General features: G+C 36.7%; 1 protein-coding gene across 1 annotated transcript in view; it reads right to left on the bottom strand.

Moving 5' to 3' along the window:
- LOC123679797 (fringe glycosyltransferase) overlaps positions 1-23,428 on the bottom strand; it is a 159,064-nt gene that overhangs the window by 9,405 nt on the left and 126,231 nt on the right. The window contains exons 7-9 of the mRNA XM_045617287.1: positions 10,209-10,279; positions 5,268-5,362; positions 4,926-5,008 (exon numbers count right to left, since the gene is read on the bottom strand). Of these exons, the coding sequence (XP_045473243.1) occupies positions 4,926-5,008; positions 5,268-5,362; positions 10,209-10,279 (249 nt within the window). The remainder of the gene's footprint in view (positions 1-4,925; positions 5,009-5,267; positions 5,363-10,208; positions 10,280-23,428) is intronic.

Here is a 23,428-nt window from a genome sequence, read left to right as displayed (position 1 = left end):
TGCCAAGAGTTTTGAGTCTAATTGATTCAGTATCCTCATATGTCTAAACCGGACAGAGATTCCCATTACGGGACATTCTTATTGCTTTCAGCAAGCTACATTTCCTCACATGTAGGTGTAAGGGAGGTAGTTCGAGTATAACCTCAAACGCTGTTGTGAGAGTTGTGTGTATTGCTCCCGTGACACCAATACGGACCAGCCTCTACAGTCGGCTGCGTCTGGTGACCTCTTCGGTTTTTCTCCGCCATGCTAGAGATGCACAGGTGACAATGGGGTGTACTACTGCTGCTTTATGCCCCATGTCTTCTCAAAGAGTCTTTCGCAGGCCCAAATGGCTGTAGTGGGCCTGAAATAGTATATTGTGCAACAAGTGGGGAAAGTCCAACTTCTCACACGAGTGTGGAAAAGGACTTTCCTAACATGTTACACACTACACTTTTCCTACAACTGCACAAATTCAAATAATGCAATGTATCCAATTAAATTCAAAATGGCCTTCGTTGAGAGTATCTATTCATTTCTTGCGGAACGACGTCTCAAAAGCCCAATTCCATTGGTCTACCAAGCGAGGTGTGGGCAAAGTGCCATGTGGAATAATATTTCCCATAGTATGAGCAATACATAGTTTGGAAATTGAGTAAGCTATGAAGAATATGCTACTTTCCATAGCAGATGTAGGAAAAGAGTATTGTCTATTTTTGTTATTATTTCAAGTAGCTCTATTTATTTTTATGCTAATGGAGTTATTGTTATTTCACTAAATGAGATCGCGAAACCTTCTGAACCGGCATCAGCGCTTTTCCGTATTTTCATTCCGAACGGAATCGAAACCAGCGAAACCTCCATTGCAAACAGAGTGCACAAAGGCCACTTAGGACACCCCGAAAAGGGAAACATCCCGGAAAAGCTAAGGCCACCCCGTCTCTGGCAAAACAACATTAGCAGCATAGGAATTCTCGGGAACTTTCGGGCCACACCTGCAGCGCCTCCGTTTTCAGGTTAAATACACACACATACCTACCCAACATTTTATAATAAATGAACCCCCTCGGCTTCATTAATGGCACCGTCGTTTAATGGCATTTAATAGAACGCTAACGCAACGAAACGCGGACGCCGCCGTTAATCCGATATTCCATTCCTTGGTCGGATTCTAAACGGTCGATTAGCCCCGATGTAATTGTTTCAATTAGTCCCGCGGATGACTAACGACGGCGTTTTTTCCCTCAGACCGGTCGACGGAGCGGTCGGGAAAAGATGCTGCGTTTAGATAAGCGGGCATAGTGTTCCATTTTTAATGAGCGCGGGCACAGAAATCACGGCTGACGTAATGGGTGGCGACGTATCGGGGAGATAGATGTCGGTTTGATGAGGTAAACCTCAGAAAGTTATCGTGGGTTTTTAATTATGTCGTTGTTCTATAGGGAAACCGAGAAGTTGGTGCGCCGTTTTAGGCGGGGTATTGATACCGTTTTTGGGCGTTCGTAAACATAACAGATCGATAATATAGAGATAGAGCAATACGAAAAAAATATCAACTTCAAACAACAAGGCATGTGTAGATGTAGATCTCAGTATTAGCAGAGGAAATGTAAACAGGTCATCGTACATTTCAACGTATGATATACAAGAGCACAGATAAAAACCTCAGCAAGAACCCTGTCTCCCCGTATAGGTGCAGTGTGTTTGTAAACAGAATAAGCAGACACATTTATATTGAAGGGCTTCCTATTTCATATAAAAAAATCTTCTCCATCCTTTCTCTTCACCAACAATTGACGAATTGATAATTAAATTGAAAACCGAAACGGAGAGGACTAGAAAGGAGTAATGAATGTTATCAGGTGTGTGAATAAGTCTTTCCCGTTTATTGTAAGAGATGGCGCCACCAATACTGTGCGAGTATTAAATGGTTACATATGTCATAATCAAAGCTTATTCATCTGTCAACAATTCCACACTAACACATTAGTTGAAATTTTTTCGCATCATAAATTTTTGAAATCGTGAAAATGTCGAAATTTGAGCCGAGTCGACGTCATTTGCGGGAAGTTTCACTTTATTGGTTCAATTTGAAGAAATCTGCTGCCGAGGCGCATCGGTTGCTCCAGGAAGCTTATGGAGAAGGTTGTGTCGATGATTCAAGTGTTCGCGGATGGTTTCGACGCTTCAAAAGTGGCGATTTCGACGTGGAAGACAAGGAGCGTTCCGGGCGGCCGCAAATCTTTGAAGATCAAGAATTGGCGACTTTGCTTGATGAAGATTCGTGTCAAACGCAAGAAGAACTTGCTGAAGCATTGGGAGTTGACCGAACAACCATTTCCAAGCGTTTGAAAGCCATGGGAATGATCCAAAAGCAAGGAAATTGGGTGCCGTACGAACTGAAGCTGAGAGACGTCGAACGGCGTTTTTTCACTTGCGAACAGCTGCTTCAGCGACATAAAAGAAAGGGTTTTCTGCATCGTATCGTGACTGGCGATGAAAAGTGGATCCGTTACGATAATCCGAAGCGAAGAAAATCATGGGGACTACCCGGCCATGCATCATCATCGACGGCCAAGCCAAATATTCATGGCGCCAAGCTCATGCTCTTTATATGGTGGGACCAGCTAGGTGTGGTTTACTATGAGCTTCTGAAACCGAATGAAAGGATCACAGGCGAGGTCTATCGACGACAATTGATGCGTTTGAGCCGCGCACTGCGAGAAAAACGGCCACAATACTCCGACAAGCACGACAAAGTTATTTTGCAACATGACAATGCTCGCCCACATGTTGCACAGCCGGTGAAAACATACTTAGAAACGCTCAAATGGGAATCCTACCCCACCCGCCGTATAGTCCAGACATTGCTCCGTCTGATTACCATCTCTTCAGATCGATGACGCATGGCCTGGCTGACCAGCACTTCCATTCCTACGAGGAAGCCAAAAAATGGGTGGATGACTGGATAGAGGCCAAACCGGTCGAATTTTTTCGCAACGGGATTCGTATGTTGCCAGAAAGATGGGGAAAAGTTGTAGCTAGCGATGGCCAATACTTTCAATAATTCATTTGTAACCATTTTTTCACAATAAAGGCTCAAAATTTGAAAAAAAAACGGGAAAGACTTATACACACCTGATAGTTTGCATTATATTACTTTGAAGTTAGCGACCCATTCTAAAAACGAATCTGAAACTGACTGGATAGCTTGGAAACCACCATGAAATTTTAATTTGGACAAGGATTTACCAAGTGGTCAATGGTTTCGTTTACACCATGCTTTCATATTGGGCTTTCAATAGAATGGCATTTGAAAAGCATACTATTGCAACGACCATGACCAGTTCTAGGTTGATTCAAAATTCACCAAGTTTTCCTAGGAAGATTGAAATCTAGAATTTTCTCTGAAGGATCAACGATCAGACCTGTTGAAGACATTACAAGAACTCCATTCCGAACGCCAAATTTCCTTGTAACTTTCATTAGATTGAAGGAAGGTAGTGATCATCAATAAAGGTTTGCGTGCCTTTTTTTCGAAAGTTCTAGTATCTGGTAGTTAAGATACAATTGGAAACAAGTTCGGGTAGAAATGAAATTTTTCACAAGATTTCTTGACCGAGACCTGTCTACGAATATAAACGGAAGTATATGTGACAGCACTGATAACCAACGTAAATGTGTAGATCAAATAGTTCCACTGATAAGTCTCATAGAAACGTTGAGCTATGCATAAAATTTATGAACATGTGCAGTATTGAACCAAACAGAACAACAGTATTCAACAGCAGAAAGAACCAAGGACTAAGCTGGCCTACGAATAGTGCTGGCATCAGCACCCCATGAAGAACCATCTAATTTTCAAAGGATATTATTCCTCGACTTCAATTTCAAATGTAAATTCTTCAAGTGGACCTTGAAATTCAAGAACAAGTCTAACTCCAAGATATTTGGGAGTATAATGTATGATGCGAAATTTGGTCTGGTGGAGTGATCGGTCCGTGCTTATTTGGAACGAAGAAGTTGTCACACAAACTGTCAATTTTCATCGCAATATCCAAATGATTACTAGAGAGTCACGGCTTGTCTTGATATTCAAGCTACTTGGTTCAAGCTCAAGCTCAAGTAGCTTGACTCGAAATCAACTCAAGTAGTAATTTTTCAATGTTGAGTCAAGTACTTAATTAATAAATACTTAATCTGACTACTACTTGACTTGAGTTGATTTCAAGTCAAATTCAAGCTACTTGACCTTGAGCCAAGTAGCTTGAATATCAAGCCAATCCATGAATCGCTAATGATTACCGATTTTACGACCCTTTTTTGCTTTATTGAAAGAAATATTTTCAGGAAGCATAATTTTCCGTTTCCCCAATTTGAATTGTCCGCTAAGATCTTGTGATTTATCGCTTTTGGATTTTTTTATTGCGTTCTAGGTAGGATAAGGTTTATGCCGATACCTTATCCTCAAAGGACTTAACGACTATCTGTAAACCACCAACCGTCAAATTATTGGTTAGTCATCGGAAGGTACTTCATCGGATCCTGTATGATATCACGCGGAGGACACTTAAATAATGTTTTATTCCACACATAATGGCAAGGTCCAAGAATTATTTTGAAATAAAAATTTGAGAGTGTGATTTATTCACGTTTACTTTGGAAACGACAAAATTTGTGACCCTTCATTTACCGAATAGTCAGATTTTACTTATTAATGAAATTCAAAGTTTCTAGGGCCTTTTATTTGAGAGTTATCGTATTTACGGCCATGCGTATGGACGGACATTCTTGAATTCAATCACGAATTCAAAATCAGTGATTCCTCTGAGATCAACAACGGCTAGAATTTCAAAATTACAGACATTGTGACGCAACCATAGAGCGATTTGTTCAGGGACGTAGCGCCCAAAGAGAAAATTAGAAAATAACTGAATCCTCACCTGTTCGTGTCGTATTTGGTATCGAATCCCTCGATCTTCACAACGTTCCACTCCTCCTTATTTTTGGAATAGCTGAACGAAATCTGCAACAAAAAACAAATGCGACTCATCAGACTAGACTAGAAATCGTGTCGAAAATCTGTCGAGCGTCAATTTCCATCCTCCTATAAGCTCTGCAAGGCTCGTTCGAAACGGAGCGGAACTTATCAGTTTCTGTTATCTCCGCTTGTTAAGACGTACAGAGCAAGCGAGCGGAGAGGAGAGGAGGAATGGAAATGAAATTATTCTATTAATTTTTAATTCGATCAATTCGAAACGGTTAGTGCCTCCTTATCTACCGACCTGATCTTTGAGAATGTCCCTCCTGATGAATTTCATCGGCTCCAGATGCGAATGGAACTGGTCCACGACAGTCAAGGGTTTCTTGAGTAGATGCTCTGGAAACGAGAGAGAGAGAAATTAGGTTAGGCTCTGATGTGGATTGGCAATTCGTGAGGTCCGATTTTTCGCGGCGATAAAGGGAGGCTGATTGAGAGAAGAGTTGCGAGTTTTGTAAGCGGTCGTCAGGGATTTCTGACGTTCATTTATGGTGAATGCGTAGTAACAGCTTCGGTAGGTTTTTTTTGCGGATGTCGATTAGATGTTTGTTCCACAATTCGTTCTCTTAAGTACGAATTGAAGTGAAGTGTTTTCAATGGGATGAATTTTAATTTTTTGAATAAGCAATCCTGCTTAGAAATTCAACGAGAACGAATGAGATTCCTTAAAACAATAAAAAAATCGAGTTGATATTTATAAGATCTTTCAAGAAAAACTATTTTTCAATATGGTAACACCTAGACTACTACCTAGACTATATGATTGACATCAATTCAATTTCAGTCGAAACAAAATTAGAATTCACTATGGGGAAGAATGGATCTGTAAAAGTTACATATCTTAAAAATCAGAATATTGAGAATTTGGTTGATGAATTTGAGTCAACATGCTCGGTACATAATGTGCCAACACCAACTGTGTGATCCGGCTCGAAGGACCAAATAAAGTTGATTTGGCTCGAAGGACTAAAAATGATTGATTGCCAATTGAAAAGTCCCCGGTCTTCCATAGTAAAACACATTTTTTTTGGCCAAATTCAATTTTATTATTCAACATAGTTGCCTTCGAGGGCGATAAAGCGATTATGGTGATCTTCCAACTTTTCGATACCATTTTTGTAGTACGATTTGTCTTTCGCCTCAAAATAGGCCTCAGTTTCAGCGATTACTTCCAGCGAGCATTCTTCTGAGATCTGAGAACAGGAAAAAGTCGCTGGGGGCCAGATCTGACGAATACGATGGATGCAGAAGCAATTCGAATCCCGTTTCATGCAATTTTGCCATTGTTTTCATTGATTTGTGACACGGCACATGGTCTTGATGAAACAGCACCTTTTTTTTTCAAATGGGACCGTTTTTTAACGACTTCATCATTTGAACGATCCAATAACGCTATATAATAATCGCTGTTGATGGTCAGGCCCTTTTGGAGGTAATCAATGAATATTATACCTTGCGAATTCTAGAATAGTGATGCCATAACCTTGACAGCTGACTGTTGTATTTTTCCTTGCTTTGGATTCGGTTTATCCTGTGCAGTCCACATAGCTGATTGTCGATTGGACTCCGGAGTGAAATGATGAAGCCATGTTTCATCCATTGTCCCATATCGACGCAAAAATGCAGGTTTATTGCACTTAAACAGCTTCCAACAATGCTCAGAATCATTAACACGTTTTGCTCTTGATCGATTGTGAGCTCGCGCGGCTCCCATTTTGCACACAGCTTTCTCATGTACAAATATTCGTGGATGATATGATATACACGTTCAAATGATATATTCACAATATATTACGGACATTCAAAATTATTTTGTGAACTTTTTTGATATTTTCGTTGGTGACAGACTCTTTTGGCGTCCACTGCGTTCGCTCGGTGCTCATTTCACCACGTTTGAACTTAGACTTGTCAATTGGCCTAATAGTTCCATCATTCTTTGGTTAAGCTTTGAGCGAATTTATCACTATTAAAAAATTACTGAAAGCTGTCAATTCACTAATCATATTTCAACTTTGCACAACGATTAATAGCGTTTCTTCTAGAATAATTCAATGTTCGGTAAAAAAAACATTATTATATTTCTACCTCTAAAAACGACCCAAAACTGTTTTTTCATTGCCTTCCACAATTAAGTGGGGAGTACGAAAAAATAACAAGTCTTATCTTATCCTAGGCTACTCGAACCGATTTCTGTTAACGTTCCAATTCTTCCAGTTCAGAAAACTACCGAAAACAAAGAAACTTGCTCCGTCTGAAATTAGCTCTTTCTATCAATTATCGAATATTCCCCGATATCTGACTAATGAACCAAAGCTTAGGCCCTCCAATCAATTCGGGAGATAATCCCCAATAGGGCAGGCAAGAGGCGTTCATCCGGATACCGTAGCTTGGATAAACATGATTCCCGAAACGAGGCGCGTGTTCCTAGATCCGCTCAAGTCCAACCCAATCCCCAAACCCTCGAAGAACCCACATTACCCGCTTATGGATTAGCGGGAAGTCTTGTCATATATCTGGACACCTCATCGTTCTCCAGTTTGTCGGTTCCTATCCTGGCAAGTCATACGTATCAGTAGTAGGCATCAAGCGGCTATGTCTTAGGCCTGTTTCACACATATATATGGTTTCGTTTCAGTGAATACGTCTACACAAGGGATTTCCAATTGGGGGATATCATCAAGGTTTCAATTTTTTTATGATAGTTTTTGTCCTATTCCGCATTCCTTGAAAGGAGGAATGTCACACACATTTGCTAATACGTAGTCAACAGGTTTCTAAATGAGTGTGTTCAATGATCGAAATTTACAGGCACGGCTGAAAAAAAGTACATATACAAGGAAACACTTTTTCCTTCAACAGTTTTTCAGATTTGACTCTCGGTTGAAAAGATACAGGTTGTTGAAAATCCATAAAATATGTAATTTTCAGTTATATCTCGCAAATGGAATGGAATCGAAGAAAATAATTTTCGGAATATAGATTTTTATTGATATGATGAATCTTTTCCGAAAATAAAGTTCCATCAAAGTCCGGTCAACACTAGAACTCCCGCTATACTAAGTGAGAAAAAAATCGAATCGGAAAAAAATAGTAGAGAAAAAAACTCCTTGACCTCATGAATCTTCGGTTATATAAACAAGTCAAAGACTAACCCTTTATACTCTACCTGAATTACAAGAATTTTGAATTAAATAGGTATTCTCCTTGTTTAAACTATTGAAAATAGTTGAGTACCTGATAACTAAGACATCAAGATGATTTCCGTAACATTCTTTCTGCTTTTTTTACAAGTAAAACCTTTCCTGCGAAACATGTTCTCAAGTTACGTTTTTTGGAAGCTCTCGGTGATTATATCGACACGTGTTCTGAAACCATTCTTCGAGACGCCAATAGCTATCATAGACATCTTGACGTTTAGATACGAGGATATAACCTGCGGGTGCAATGAAAGTTTCGCCAGATTTTCATTAGTTACCTCATTTTCCTGGTTAAGCTTTGAGAGTAACGTGATTCCCTGTTGAATTGGTTATCGACCGAATGCAAAAAAGGGTGATTTAGAGTTTTGCCCTTTTGCGAGATTTACCGATAAGTCTCTATTCCGATTTTTCAGGAGAGGCGTTTTGTAATTTGTTTTATTGGCCACTTTTTAGCACCTGTGCTTGGTATGATCCTGTTATAGATTTCAATTTTTCACAACTTCTATGGCATTTCATGGATCAATATCACGACAAAAATTATTTCATGAACAATGAACAAATAAAAACTTGCTTTTAATTAAGACATCTTACAATTATTTAGATATAGAAACATGTTATACCGTTAAAAAGGAAATTTCATTTTATTTTTTCCCAAGAAACCAAACTTTCAGTAGTAATATATCTAGGACATTGATATTCGGCGAAAATTTTTTTGATAAAATAATTTATGAATTTATTAAAATTTAACTAAACATCAGATTCGTTGCTGTTCTATAGATGACCAATTACCATTGCATCGTGGGCATCTCGGGCTGATTCAAATACTATATTGTTAAAAAACTGTTAAAAAATGTTCAATAAAATCACACTTTCGTTTCTCCGTAAAAGTCTAAGGTAACGTCGACCGTGGCGCACCCTGTATATACATATAAATTACACTTTTGGGTTCGCTGAAAGAACGACAGTAATAGGATCATGACCAGCAGCAGAAGTTTTGTGGTTCGCAACACCGTTCACACTAGCGAACACTATCGATTAAATTTTTCTTTCAACGTCCTATGTTGCAATTCGCCAATGGGAAGACTGCTTTAGATCGCACCGAACAACTCGGTCATAGGCAGTCGCAAATTGAATAGCGACAGGTTCGAACCTCAGAGTAATGAATATAGACAGAGGAAGCATATGTCATTTTCAATAAGTAAATTTTGTCTCCAACATGAACTATCAAATTTGACATTCAGCGCGCGGAAATGAAAACATGTCAGTGATACGATATTTCACTCAATTCGCGAGTTTCTCCTCAAAGAACGCACTGTTTATGTCCCATAGTGCTTTCACGTTTCATATTAACTCAAAATATATTGAAATGAATACCTAAATATATCACAAATCCAGTTAACAAACTTCAAGCGCACGAAACGACGTAAACAACCGATGACACTAGGAGAGCAAAAGTTGCCAAACCTTGGATTTCAGCAGGTAAGATACAGAAAATAATGAATATTCTGCTTATTATAAATTCAACAATTAGGAAAAATATCAGATTCCAAATATTCAAATTTGCATTTTCAATTGAAAACCACTCAAATAAATATATTTCATTGAATATAACATACATTCATAACGATATAGTAAAATTGTGGATTTGAAAATATAACATAATCCGAGAACGTAATCTAACCATGTTGGGGACATGTAAAAATTGCGTATACTCCCTCTATATACGTTTTTTACTCAATGGTTCGAACAAAACCGCACACGTGTGAAACGGGCCTTAGACAGAGTCTTGTCTTGATATCTGGACACTTCGCCGTTCCCCCGTTCGCCGTTTCCTATCTCCCCGGGCGACTAGAACGTCATACACGTCACTTTTGGCCGACCTTATTCGGCCTAATTGCCGAGTTTAATCCAATTGACTCGCTTCCTCAATTAATCCCGGGACCTCTTTGTTATTCACACAGTTTTGTGGCTCTCGCTCGGGTACTTACCGATTATGTACCCCATCGTGACGTCGTCTGGCAGCCTGATCTTCTCGCCGGTGCTGATGAACTTGCCACCGCTGCAAATGAAGGAGAAAGTGTTAAAAACTCGGCATGAGGATGCATATTCAGTAGAGACTACCTGAAGCGACTTGAAGGGATTGATAGGTTAATTATTGGTGGGGTTGAATAATGAAATATATACAAATTGTTGTTGTAGTCCAGTAGATGAATTCATTTTACCTGGAAAAATTCCGAACTTAATGAAACTTCTACCGGTTATTCTAGGGTGCTGTGGCATGACACTGTCAAGTTATCCAACACGAAGACCCTGTGCTAACTTGAGGAGGGCCAAACCTCAACATTTTCTGACTTTTTTCAGTTTTTTGCTCATATCTTCTAAACTAAGTAGTTTTCGAGAACATTCATTTTCAAAGTTGTAGACCACCAAATTCTCTACAATTCATTCACAGACTTTCTCATAAATCCAATATCAATTGAGATACAGTCGATCAAAATAATAGTCCAGTGACACCCCCGAACAATCTGTAGAGGTTTCATCAAGTTCGAAATTTTTTCCAGCAAACCCCACCTCTTTTGCTGTGACTACTGGACTATAAATTTGATCGACTATATCTCAATTGATATTAGGTTTGCGAAAAAGTTTTTGAATACAAAATTGTAGAGAATTTAATGATCTACAACTTTAAAAATGAACGTTTTGGTCGATAACTACTTAGTTTAGAGGTTATGAGCAGAAAAATGAAAAAATTCCGGAAATGTTGAGGTTCTTCGGCCCTCCTCAGGTAAGCACAGGGTCCTCGTGTTGGATAACTTCCAGCAGATCCACCTTTTTTGTATTTGTCTACTGGACTATTGTTGTTCTGAATGAATTTGTTGGGAAAAGAGAAGAAAGTTACCAAGAAATCAATAATTTCGAGGTTTCCACCTAACGTTTGAAAGCGTCTAATTCTAGTAGGTCTGCATCGTCTCAAGCAGCTGTCCAGATATCGCGCTATTCAAAAAAAAACTCCTATTGGACAACCCTTTATATGTATTTGATTTGTACATCAAATATGAAGCAGTATTACCGTGAGAACTATTTTATTTCTGGTTATGCGTCTTCTATAGGTAGAATAAATTTATGTTTCACATTATAGGAAGGAATAGGTGTCTCTGACTCAAAAAAAAAAAAATGATGATACAGAAAAATATATCACAATACATTGAAATGAAAGCTCCATCCCAAATCATAAAATTCCTTGATATATATTCATGGAATAGAAACAACGAAGTTATTTTCCTATTACCTCTCAGCGTATGCCACACGTATATGAACTCTAGTTGATATAAAATTTCAAGTCTACTAGTGCTACTCCGTAACATCAATATCCCTCCTGACATATCCCGTCATGTTCCCCCCCAGTGCATTAACATGCGAAAGGAAAATTCCCCATAGCCGTATAAATATGTGCATTTCAGTGTGAGTCATTGAAATTCAGCTGAAAATTCAATTTTCATGGCGCCTGAGGCGGAGCCTTACGCCGTGTATCTACCTAGAAATGGTTTATGCGAAACATGTGTATGTATGTACATTCTGGAAACTATTTTACCCTTTGATCTCAATCTGATTCTTCACGAATTAATAATGTGAACGACTAACTGGTAGAGATGAGGGAAAGGGGGTAAGTCAAGTAAATTGAACCTGCAAAACGTAGGCATTATCAGGTTACACCCAACACTTTGCTGATAGAATTAACAGCAAGCAAATTTGAATGGAAGGAACTTATTGCAACCTGATCCAATCAACTAACGGCGGTAGAATTTAGGGATATTCTACCTATTGATTGGTAGAGACCAGAGAAATTAATGGAATTATGATGGAATCCTTCATCACGTATCGGCTTGGTATGGTTGTGTATTCTTTTTGATCTACCCGAATATGTTACTGGAGGATTTCAAAACAATCAAGCCACAGGGTTGGTGCTATCGAATGTTGAGAGAGTGTTCGACCAAGTTTGGCAAGAAGGATTAGCCTTCTAGATGAGTATAGTAGGCTAAACCACCAAAACCTGCGAATTAATAAGACTGATAATAACTTTCTAAGAGACAGGAATTTCCATCTCAAGATAGACGACGCATTATATTCAAAACAGACAAGTAGAAGTAGTAATGCCACAAAGCTCTGTTCTAAGACCTTTACTGCACAAGACATATACTAAGAATGAGAAACTGTCACAGATTTCCTGAAGAAAAAGACCGAGAAGATTTTCCAAAAAGACCATTTGGCTACAACCCTACCGAAGATGAACTTCTTCTTATAATCCATTTCCTATCAATGGATTCTCATCTGAAAAATAAGTGGGTGTCAATTCCGAAGTTTATATTCATGTTGTTTTTAAGCTCCCGAAGATGAATCGAATTTGTCCAAACAATGCTTTTTATTTATAACAAGTGTTTTTTTTCGAGGTATATAACTTTAAGTTGGCATTACTGTTCAAGATGGCGACCGATTCAACAGCTGTCAAGTGATTTATTCTCAGTTTGATTTGGCAATTCATCATGAATAGACTCACGCCTGAACAACGCTTGCAAATAGTGCAATTTTATTTCGAAAATAATGGTTCCGTGAGGAATAAGTATCGCGCACTACGTCCATTTAATTTTGTTTAGCGATGAAGCCCACTTCTGATTGAATGGCTACGTCAATAAACAAAACTGCCGCAATTAGAGTGAAGCTTATCCTCAGGTGTATGTCGAAACACCGTTACATCCAGAAAAACTGACTGTTTGGTGCGCTTTATGGACTGGTGGAATCATTGGTCCGTACCTCTTCAAAAACGATGATGGCCAGAACGTTACAGTCAATGGTCCTGGTTCCTGAATTGAACAACCATGATGTCCAGGAGGAGCTGTGGTTCCAACAAGACGGCGCAACATGTCATGCAGCTAGTGCCACAATCGATTTATTGAAAGACACGTTTGGTGACCACCTAATTTCACGTTTTGGACCTGTGAATTGGCCTCCAAGATCTTGTGATTTAACACCGCTATACTACTTTCTGTGGGGCTATGTAAAGTCATTGGTCTATGTGGATATGCCACAAACCCTTGACCATTTGGAAGACAACATTCGCCGTGTTATTGGCGATATACGGCCATAAATGTTGGAAAAAGTCATCGAAAATTGGACGTCCATATGGGACTACATCCGAGCCAACCGTGGCGTTCCTATGCCAGAAATCTTATTTGAAATGTAATGCCACAAGATTATCTTGCGGATAAATAAAATTCATGTCAATCGAATAATCTATCGTTGTTTTATTGCAATTTGAAGTTCTATAGCTCTAAAAAAAACACCCTTTAGATACAGAAAATAATGAATATTCTGCTTATTATAAATTCGAAAATTAGGCGAAATATCGGATTCCAAATATTCAAATTTGCATATTTAATCGGGAATCACTCGAATAAATATATTTCATTCAATATAATATACATTCATAACAATATAGTAAAATTGGGGATTTGAAAATATAGCACAATTCGTCAACGTAATCTAACCATGTTGAGGACATGTAAAAATTGCGTATACTTCCTCTATTCATGTTTATTACTCTATGGACAGATAACATTGAAAGTTTGTCCTGTTCTAGACATCTCCCAATGAATTGCGTAGCATTTTCAATATTTCAATAGCCCAACATTCCGAAAATACATTTATATTGAAATGAAAATTCCTGTAGCACGAAATGTGCTAATACCGCTCCATTCACACATTGATTGAGCTATATTTACGTGATTATTGAGTGATTTGACATGACAAGTCCAGTAATTGCAACTGACAATCATAGAGAATTAATTGATCAATCCAATTTTAAATTCAAATTACGTTGCTCCCAATATGTCTGAACAAAGTGTATGGAATTGATTTTAATCTAGGTAATATCCCATCGATCTTCACGCCAATCGTTATTGGCCACTTGGGTTTCAATCCAGGTGCTATTATTTTTGATCGCCCTTATAAAAGTCACTGTTCATAGGCAGCGATAATGGGATTCCAGAACCTGGTAACTTCACATTCAATTTATCTTGGAGAGGCAATCTGAAACCAACGGATAAATTTGTGGTTGTTGAAATTATCGAGCATAGTTTTTCTATAAACGATTTTACCATGGCGGTGCCCTTTGAAATATATAGTAGGTGTTATTTAATATTAAAGAAATAAAGAACGGAACGTGATCATTTCTCTCATTTCACTGAACATTTTTGAGAGATGGCTACCTGAATAGAGCTCACATCGTTTCGTCTGTAATTTTGGAATTTTGAGCAACGAATGGTCTCAATGAAATAATCACATTGACAATTTGTCTTATAACATCATGCAATGTAGATATTTGTAAAACCATATTTAAATCATATGGTAAATATCACAATTGAAACATACAGTGAATCTCTTAACAGGAAAATTCATATTTGAGAAAATTCTCGTATTATTCAATTAATTATTTCTATTTTTCTACTCTTACGAAACAACCTGAATTTTTTGAAAGTCACAAACCGAAATCGCTAATAGAAATAATGATGGAATATTCATAAAGATTAGGCATATAGTAATAAACATAGATAGACGGAGTATACGCAATTTTTACATGTCCCCAACATGGTTAGATTACGTTGTCGGATTGTGATATATTTACATATCCACAATTTTCCTATATCGTTATGAATGTATGTTATATTCAATGAAATATATTCATTTGAGTGATTCCCGATTGAATGTGCAAATTTGAATATTTGGAATCCGATATTTTTTCTAATTGTCGAATTTATAATAAACAGAATATTTATTATTTTCTGTATCTACCTGCTGGAAAGGTTTGCCAACTTTTGCTTTCCTAGTGTCATCGGTTGTTTCACGTCTTTTGGTGCGCTCGAAGTTAGTTTTCTGAATTTCAGAAATAGTTAGGTATTCATCTCAATATATTTTGAGTGGATATGAAACGTTGATTCACCATGGGACAAAAGAAGTGCGTGTTTTGTGGAGTAACTCGCGAATTATGTTAAATATTATATCATTGATATGTTTTCATTTCCGCGCGCTTCATGTCAAATTTGATAGATCATGTTAGGGACAAAATCTGCTTACTGAAAATGACATATATGCTCCCTCTATCCATGTTCATTACTCTGAAAGAATAGGTAATGTATGCCATAGACGTAGCTCCCAAAAATGTCAAAGTCACCAGTATGTTTCATTCATAGAATGTTTGAATTTAGAATTCAGATGAGATCTTTAACTGAACAGCAACCCCTTTCACTGCCATGAGAACGCCCTACGACAGATCTATCACACCGAAAGCACTCCTATCAGCTTCCTCAGTACCAGGGCCACTTCGGTATCCATCAAACTTAATTGATACTCGAAGATTAGGGACCGATAATATCCTTGGTGCCTCCTGCACGGTGTCCACCAACCCTCTTTTAGTGATTTGAAAGCTGTCTCAATCCAAGTGGACGTTTCCTCCATTTACAGTTATCGCCCTAGGCCTAGAATTGGATTAATCTATTGCCAGTTATATCAACTCCGCGAAGAAGCGGAAACCAGGTAAATGCAGAACGAACAACCATCAATCTTCCATATATTGTAATTTTATCAAATTGCTTTCATTCAAACTATCAATCGGAAATCGTTATTTTGCTCTTCTTCATCCTAGATGTTAATTATAGTGTTCATTACAGGAAATAGTAAGTTATTACTGAGGTAGACAAACTTTCCGGTCAATTTTCGATTTTCAATTCTATCTAGAATTTTAACTGTTTCTATTTTACTGTGTGTGAAATTTCAGAATGAAACGAAAATATTTTATTCCAATTTAATTAACGAATTACAAACTTTCAGAAAGGAACTCGGAATCCACACTCCATAAAATCATGAAAATGGAATATTTCCCATTGTGGGGCACTGCTCCAGGAAGTTATGAAGAAATAATAAGGTTTAATAGGATTTTTTCAGGTTGGACATTTTCCAATGAGAAGGAGGAAATAAAAAACACCGGGTAAGAATGGTAGTAAAGGGTTTTCGGATAATTATTATACAATTTAAAATAATAAATTAATGGCAGTTTCGTGTAATATTTTTTTGACATCTCTTATGTCATTTGTGTTCAGTAGGTTATGCTATCTAATCATTCAGAGATACACGCTTCTTCAACGTTTAAAAATTGTTTAATCGAAATCAGTGCTCATTTGTTAATGCTGAGAAAAGTTTAAGAAGAATTCATGGAAAACATTATTTTGTTAAAGTATTCACTATTCGCCATATCGGTACTTTGAACTAGTACTGTGGTATTGTGTAAAGGAAATTCATTTTCAAATTGGTCTACAATATCATGAATATAATGTCTTCCATGAATGGCAGCCTGCTGTTCAGGGAACGATGAGCGCTCATAAATGTAACAAGAAAAGAAAATGCTCCTTTAGTCGTAGTGATCATTTGTAAGTTTTTAATTTCAAATAATGAACATCCATAAGTAATTTTTTCAACTGATGGGGACAAAACCTTCTAATAATTCGTTTTCTGTTTCTTGTAATAATAAGTCATATGTATAAGAAGCCGTTAAATAAATTCTATTATTTCTCAAGTATATATTCATCAGTCGGTATGTAAGAATGATAGTCAACGAACTTTTATCGAATAAATTTCTACCATCATCAAACAACTGGTGACTCGTAGAAATTGTTGAGATGGACACATAAACATTTATGATGATTATAATTTCGTAGAAGTAATTTTGAAATGAAGAAGAGCCTATTAACATAATTTGAAGGATAATTTCAGAAGAGGAGATCTCCATACTTTATTACTCTGCTGTTTCCTGGAAAACTTGAATGAAGAAGTTATTTTGAAAGGATAATACCAGAGAAACAACGTATTTATACAGAAATTCCGAAAAAGGCAAGTTTCGCATTTAAAAGGACATATTCTTATTAGAGTCTTTTGTAGAAGAAATCTTTAATTTTTACCTCAAAATTCATGGTTTGTGTTCTGGAGCTAAGAGCATCAATGCGATATATAAACAAATTTTTGTAGGCAAATGATTTTTTAATTCGATTTTTGGATTGTAAAGGGTGTTTTTTTAGAGCTATAGAACTTTAAATTGCAATAAAACAACGATGGATTATTCGATTGACATGAATTTTATTTATCCGCAAGATAATCTTGTGGCATTACATTTTAAGTATGATTTCTGGCATATGACCGCTACGGCTGGCTCGGATGTAGTCCAATCTGGACGTCCAATTTTCGATGACTTTTTCCAACATTTGTAGCCGTATATCGGCAATGACACGGCGAATGTTGTTTTCCACCAGCCCATAAAGCGCACCAAACAGTCAGTTTTTCTGGATGTAACGGTGTTTCGACATACACTTGAGGATTAGCTTCACTCCAAGTGCGGCAGTTTTATTTGTTGACGTAGCCATTCAACCAGAAGTGCGCTTCATCGCTAAACAAAATAAAATGGACGTAGTGCGCACAGAACCATTATTTTCGGAATAAAAATTCACTATTTGCAAGCATTGTTCAGGCGTGAGTCTATTCATTATGAATTGCCAAACCAAACTGAGAAGAAATCACTTGACAGCTGTTAAATCGGTCGCCATCTCAAACAGTAATGCCAACTTAAAGTTATATACCTCGAAAAAAACACCAGTTACTACATATATGTATACTTATTTCAAAGCGTACCTACACTATAAAATTTTCGGAAAAAAGTTGAATAATGTTTCCTTGATCAATTCTGAAAATTCAGGATTTAAAATAATAAACCAAAACATATGAGGCTCAAAAACGTACGTCTCCTTTTAGAATCGACACATATCGTTTTTTTTTGTTTTTTGAGTGGTATCCCTTTGTCTGAATCTCCTTGGTTACTTCAGAGAAAATCTATAACCTACGCCCTCAAATTCAATATGAATATTGGTCATTTGTAGCTCTATGGCCATCCACAAAATCATCAACACCGAAACATAACGTTGATATCCATTCGTAAGGCCCGAAAATTGCTCCATAAAAAATTCAATTAAGCTTTGTGGTGGATATAAAACCCAGAAGCGATTACTGCTTAATCGAGCGTAAAGAGCTGGTACGAGAGTAAATCTTTCTCGCATTTTTCCAACATTGATGATGTACCACTAATAATCGTCAAGGCTATGCATGTCAAATTCGAAATTGAACGGTAGCAATTATAATTGAATTACCGCATCAGTTAGATCCTGTATGCTACAGTTATAGCTCGAGGATAACAAAAAATAACATTCATTATAATAGCGGCCAAAATTTTAATTCGCGTTTGTACGTAGTGGTTATTAAAGACAAACAGGAAGAGGGAATGACCGGATGGAGAACGATCGAAGATGGCTCTCGAAATTATACGGGATGAAACAATTTGGAATCCAACCACCAAGAAACCATGTATACTAAGATAGAGTTATACGAATATCAACTCAATGTTCTGAAATTAAATAAGGGTTATTCTATTTTATTATGTAAATTACAATTGTTTCGTTAAAAAGTCGCTTCTTATTCGGATTTCTTACACTTTGTTATTTACATAATGGTATACTGGAAATTAGAATAACCCGTATTTAACAGCAATTAAACGGATTTCCATCAGTTAACGACCAAGTCGATCGAATACATGAAAAAAAATTTAATCTCTTTCATCTAATGAAGATTTATATTAGTTTTTTAAGAAGCAAGAGAACTGTAAACTCTGTATTACCCTAGGCATTTTTCGTTTTCATCTTGACGCCTTTTTGTAATGTTTATTATTATTACTATTACAAAAGACTTTTTTGTCGTTTGTCTCAGGACCGATCACAGTGGCAACCATGAAGTTATTCTCATTTTTATGTTTTGTTCATTTTTATTTCAAGCAAAGGTGATTAAGGCAAGATTTAAGCAAAATATTTCAGGCTCACAAATAGACATGAAAAAAGCCTACTGTGATGCAGGATTCATTTTCATCTTGGGTCGACATATTTCTAAGGATTCGTCTGAAAATTTGAGACAGATCTGACAGCTTCAGAAGTGACAGCTGTCCAAATACCGGACAGCCATCTGAAAGACCCTTCATTAAACTTCATTAAATCGTTCATCATATCGACGATTGGAATTATTATGTTGTAGGGATTCATCAAGCCAAGTAGCTTGACATTTTAACCAACTACTTGACTTGGAAATCAACCTCGTGAAAAATTACATACTTGTGTTTGGCTTGACTTGATATCAAGCTACTTGATATTACTTGAGCTTCATATGCACGCCTCGCAAGGCATATATTTCTGCAATCTCGTGCGCGCTTAGACTAAATAAAGGAATTCCTCGAGCTCTGAGACACTGAAGCATTCGCCAGTGTGATTTTATAAGTAGTTTTCTCACAAATCTATTGGTAGATTTCGTTAGTTTCAGAAATATCTTTCCAAACTTGGCCAAGGATTTTTTATCAACGCCAGCATCTTCAGCTCCTGTTAAAAGACAATTTTCCAAAGCTGCTCTCACAGTTACAAAAACCCGAAATAGGTCAGGCGACAAATCTATAAGACCCCACATGTGTCTTGGATCCTGGATGTAAAATTATGAAATCAAACAAAGCCCGGAATTTTCTCAATATTAAGGAACTTTATTTTTTATCTTGTTATGATTTATAGTGATTTAATTTATGTTTCTATTTCAAAGAGTTGATATTTTCGGTTCTTTTATACAATAAGTTTGATAAATAAATGTGTTTTTCAAAAAGTTTCTTTTTATTTCACCATTTTTCAATTGATTTGACACAACACAATAAAAGTGCTAAAAATCAAGTAGCTTGGTATGATTCAAGTACTTGATGAAAAATACTTGACTTGAGATTGAAAAAATACTACTTGACTTGAGATTGAAAAAATACTACTTGACTTAAGCTTGACTCAAGTCAAGCTCAAGCCAAGTAGCTTGAAAATCAAGCCGAGCCATGAATTCCTAGATGCAGAGAGTTCACTTAAATATTGGGTGTTGACATATTCCTAAGGATTCTTCCAAAAATATGAGACAAAAATGATGATAGCTTATTATTATAGGATTATTATGTTGTAGGTAGGTTGTAGGATTGGCAACTAACGAACGCTCGAAAAGATCTGATTATTTTTCGATTCTGTTTACTTTTTATATCTCATTATACGCATTTCTATGACTTATTTGGAGTTATCTAATGAGCAGATGCTGCAAAACCTCAGGCGAAAGTCAGGCATGTGCTTGAACTGTTAATTCTCGCAATTTATTTAGATCGTGCATAAATTATGGTAATAACACTTCCATATTCCGCCGTGGCACAATTAATGGCCTATATGCCGCCTCGTTGTTGAGAGCGAACGAAGAAATTCAACATAATCATGAAATTATGGCAAGAAAAGATTGTTTATGCCGCGGATAAATTGAGTTTCGAAAAATGGAAAAAGGCAGAGATTTTAATCTACTAATTGCGATTCCAAATCGAAATCTGGACCAGTTGTTCACTGACGGTTAATTGGACACTTTAATGGTCAGATTCTTCAGGAATAATAGCACTCGCTAATGGTTCGTTTATTATCGTCAACGCCACAGCAGATGGTCAATGAGGTGTTTCAGCAGAAGAATTTTGTTCAGTTTTCATTAGTGAATATTGGAGAATTAATGCTATTGAAAAACTGATTTATCTTTGATTTGATCGTTACAAAACAATTTATGAAAAAGAAAAATGAAAAGGAGACTTGAATGGTCTCTGTTCAACGTGAAATATTCTTGCCATATAAATGGATAATACTGTTTCAAGAAGAAAAGCTACTTTCATTTTTGATATTATAGAAGTGAGTGATTATTAATAATTCCACATCAATTAAACGAAGTATCATTCAAAACTTGGACAAAATGATGAAGCTACAGTTTGAATTTATCAGTATGAATTATGACATCCATGCGCCGGAACCTCCACTATTCGTCTAGAAGTACAATTCCAAATGGCAAAATATTGAAAACAACAACAAGAAAAATGAATCATTCAAAACTGAAGAAATGTGAGTAAACGTTTCATGAATAGAGAGGTACGTTTTGGTATTTATGTATTTCTTCAATACATTTTTTTCCTCATCAGTGTATTGTAGTTCAAAAAGCATAAGAAATTTACAAACTTACAATTCCCATTTACAGATACCATAGGCTGACTGAAAGAAACTGTTCCCCTGGTACGGATTTACAGACAAAGCAATCTCAACAGATTGTCACAGTTCTTCGTTCTTACTATTCTGCGAATTGGATATGCAAGTCAACATTCACAATTGGAATAACAATTTTAGAAAGTTCAATTTTATCTTTTTGTTGATGTAGACTCTAGTCAAATATAAGATTCGAATTAATTTGACTTCAAATAAAAAACTCAACTACTCTTCAGGAGTAAATATGACCGTTCGAAATTTTCCTGTTGATTTCAAAACTACAAATTCGATTTAAATGAAATAATGCATTTGGATGTCAAATAACAACTTCAAGTTCGATGCAAAATTTCATGTTGATCGTGTTACTAGAACAAGGAAAATTATCGGAAAAAATTCTAAAATATTTAAATACAGGGTGAGTCTTTGACTTGATATTTCAATCTAAGATCCTAAGATTCCTGATGTAAAAAGAAAAACTTTATTCCTTCAGCACTTTTTCCGATTCGGATCAGTTAGAAAGATACAGGCTATTGAAAGTACATAAAAAAAAATTGCAATTTTCAGTTATATCTCGAAAATGGAATGGAATCGAAGGATAATGATTTTTACTATATAGTAATTTACGTAACAAGTCCGGAAAATAGGGTTTTTTTGGACGAATAGACAAAATTCCAGGACGAGCGTAAGCGAGTCCTGGAAGTCTGTGAGTCCAAAAACACCATTTTCGGGCGTGTTGCGTACAATATTTTTTCGGCAAACATGTAAAATAACACTATCGCTGCTGCTTTCCATATTTTATTGCGATTGCGATCAAAGAACATGCAAATTTTTGACAACTAATTTCATATGAACTGTCAGCCGTTATCTCGGTTGCTATGGATTGTATGGTTCTTTTCCGGCCTAGTCCGGGAAGTACGTACTTTCCGGACTAGGCCGGGAAATGCTACTTTCTCAGAGAAAAAGCGTCCGGGAAATGAGCACTTCCCGGACGGTTGCCGAAAAAAGTTTTTTATTGATGTGATGAACCTTTTCCGAACATAAAATTCCATCAAAGTCCGGTCAACTCCAAATTGACCGCTATACTGAGTGAGAACAAAAATCAAATCGGAAAAAAGGAAAAGGAAAAGTGTTTCTTCTGAACTTAGGAATCTTCGGTTGAAATATATGCACTAGTCAGAAACTCACCCTGTATAAATACTTAGGCGTAGGAATGAATGACAGCTCAAAAGCACTTGACGTCCTGTCAATGAAAAACTCAGAGTAATAAACATAGTAGGTAGAGAAAGCATATGTCATTTTAAGTAAGCAAATTTTGTCCCTAACATGAACTATCAAATTTGATATCAAGCGCGCGGAAATGATAACATATCAGTGATACGATATTTCACTCAATTGGCGAGTTTCTCCACAGAGAACGCAATAGTACCTAAATATATCAGAAATTCAGAAAACAAACCTCAAGCGCGCCGAACGACGTGAAACAACCGATGACACTAGGAGAGCAAAAGTTGCCAAACCTTGGATTTCAGCAGGTAGATACAGAAAATAATAAATATCCTGCTTATTATAAATTCGACAATTAGGAAAAATTTCGGATTCCAAATATTCAATTTTGCATATTTTATCGGGAATCACTCAAATAAATATATTTCATTCAATATAATAAACATTCATAACGATATAGCAAAATTGTTGATTTGAAAATATATCACAATCCGACAACGTAATCTAACATTGTTGGGGACATGTGAAAATTGCGTATACTCCCTCTATCTAACTTTATTAATCTATGATGAAAAATCATTTAGCGATTAATTTCCAAGTTTCAATATTTTAGCTGGTTTGATGTCGGTTCCATCAGAAAATATCCACTTTGGGATGATCAAAAATATTCCATACTGAACTTTATCAATCTCCAAACTCACGGAATGCGAAAATTCAATGTTTGCCAAAGTTGAATGTCATCTCTGGGATAAATCGATTCTACCCAGCAAGTC

This window comes from Harmonia axyridis, chromosome 5 (genome assembly GCF_914767665.1).
Source record: "Harmonia axyridis chromosome 5, icHarAxyr1.1, whole genome shotgun sequence".
Taxonomy (NCBI): Eukaryota; Metazoa; Arthropoda; class Insecta; order Coleoptera; family Coccinellidae; genus Harmonia; species Harmonia axyridis.
The sequence above is the reverse complement of the archived record's forward strand: the minus strand, read 5'-3'. Positions and strand labels throughout refer to the sequence as shown.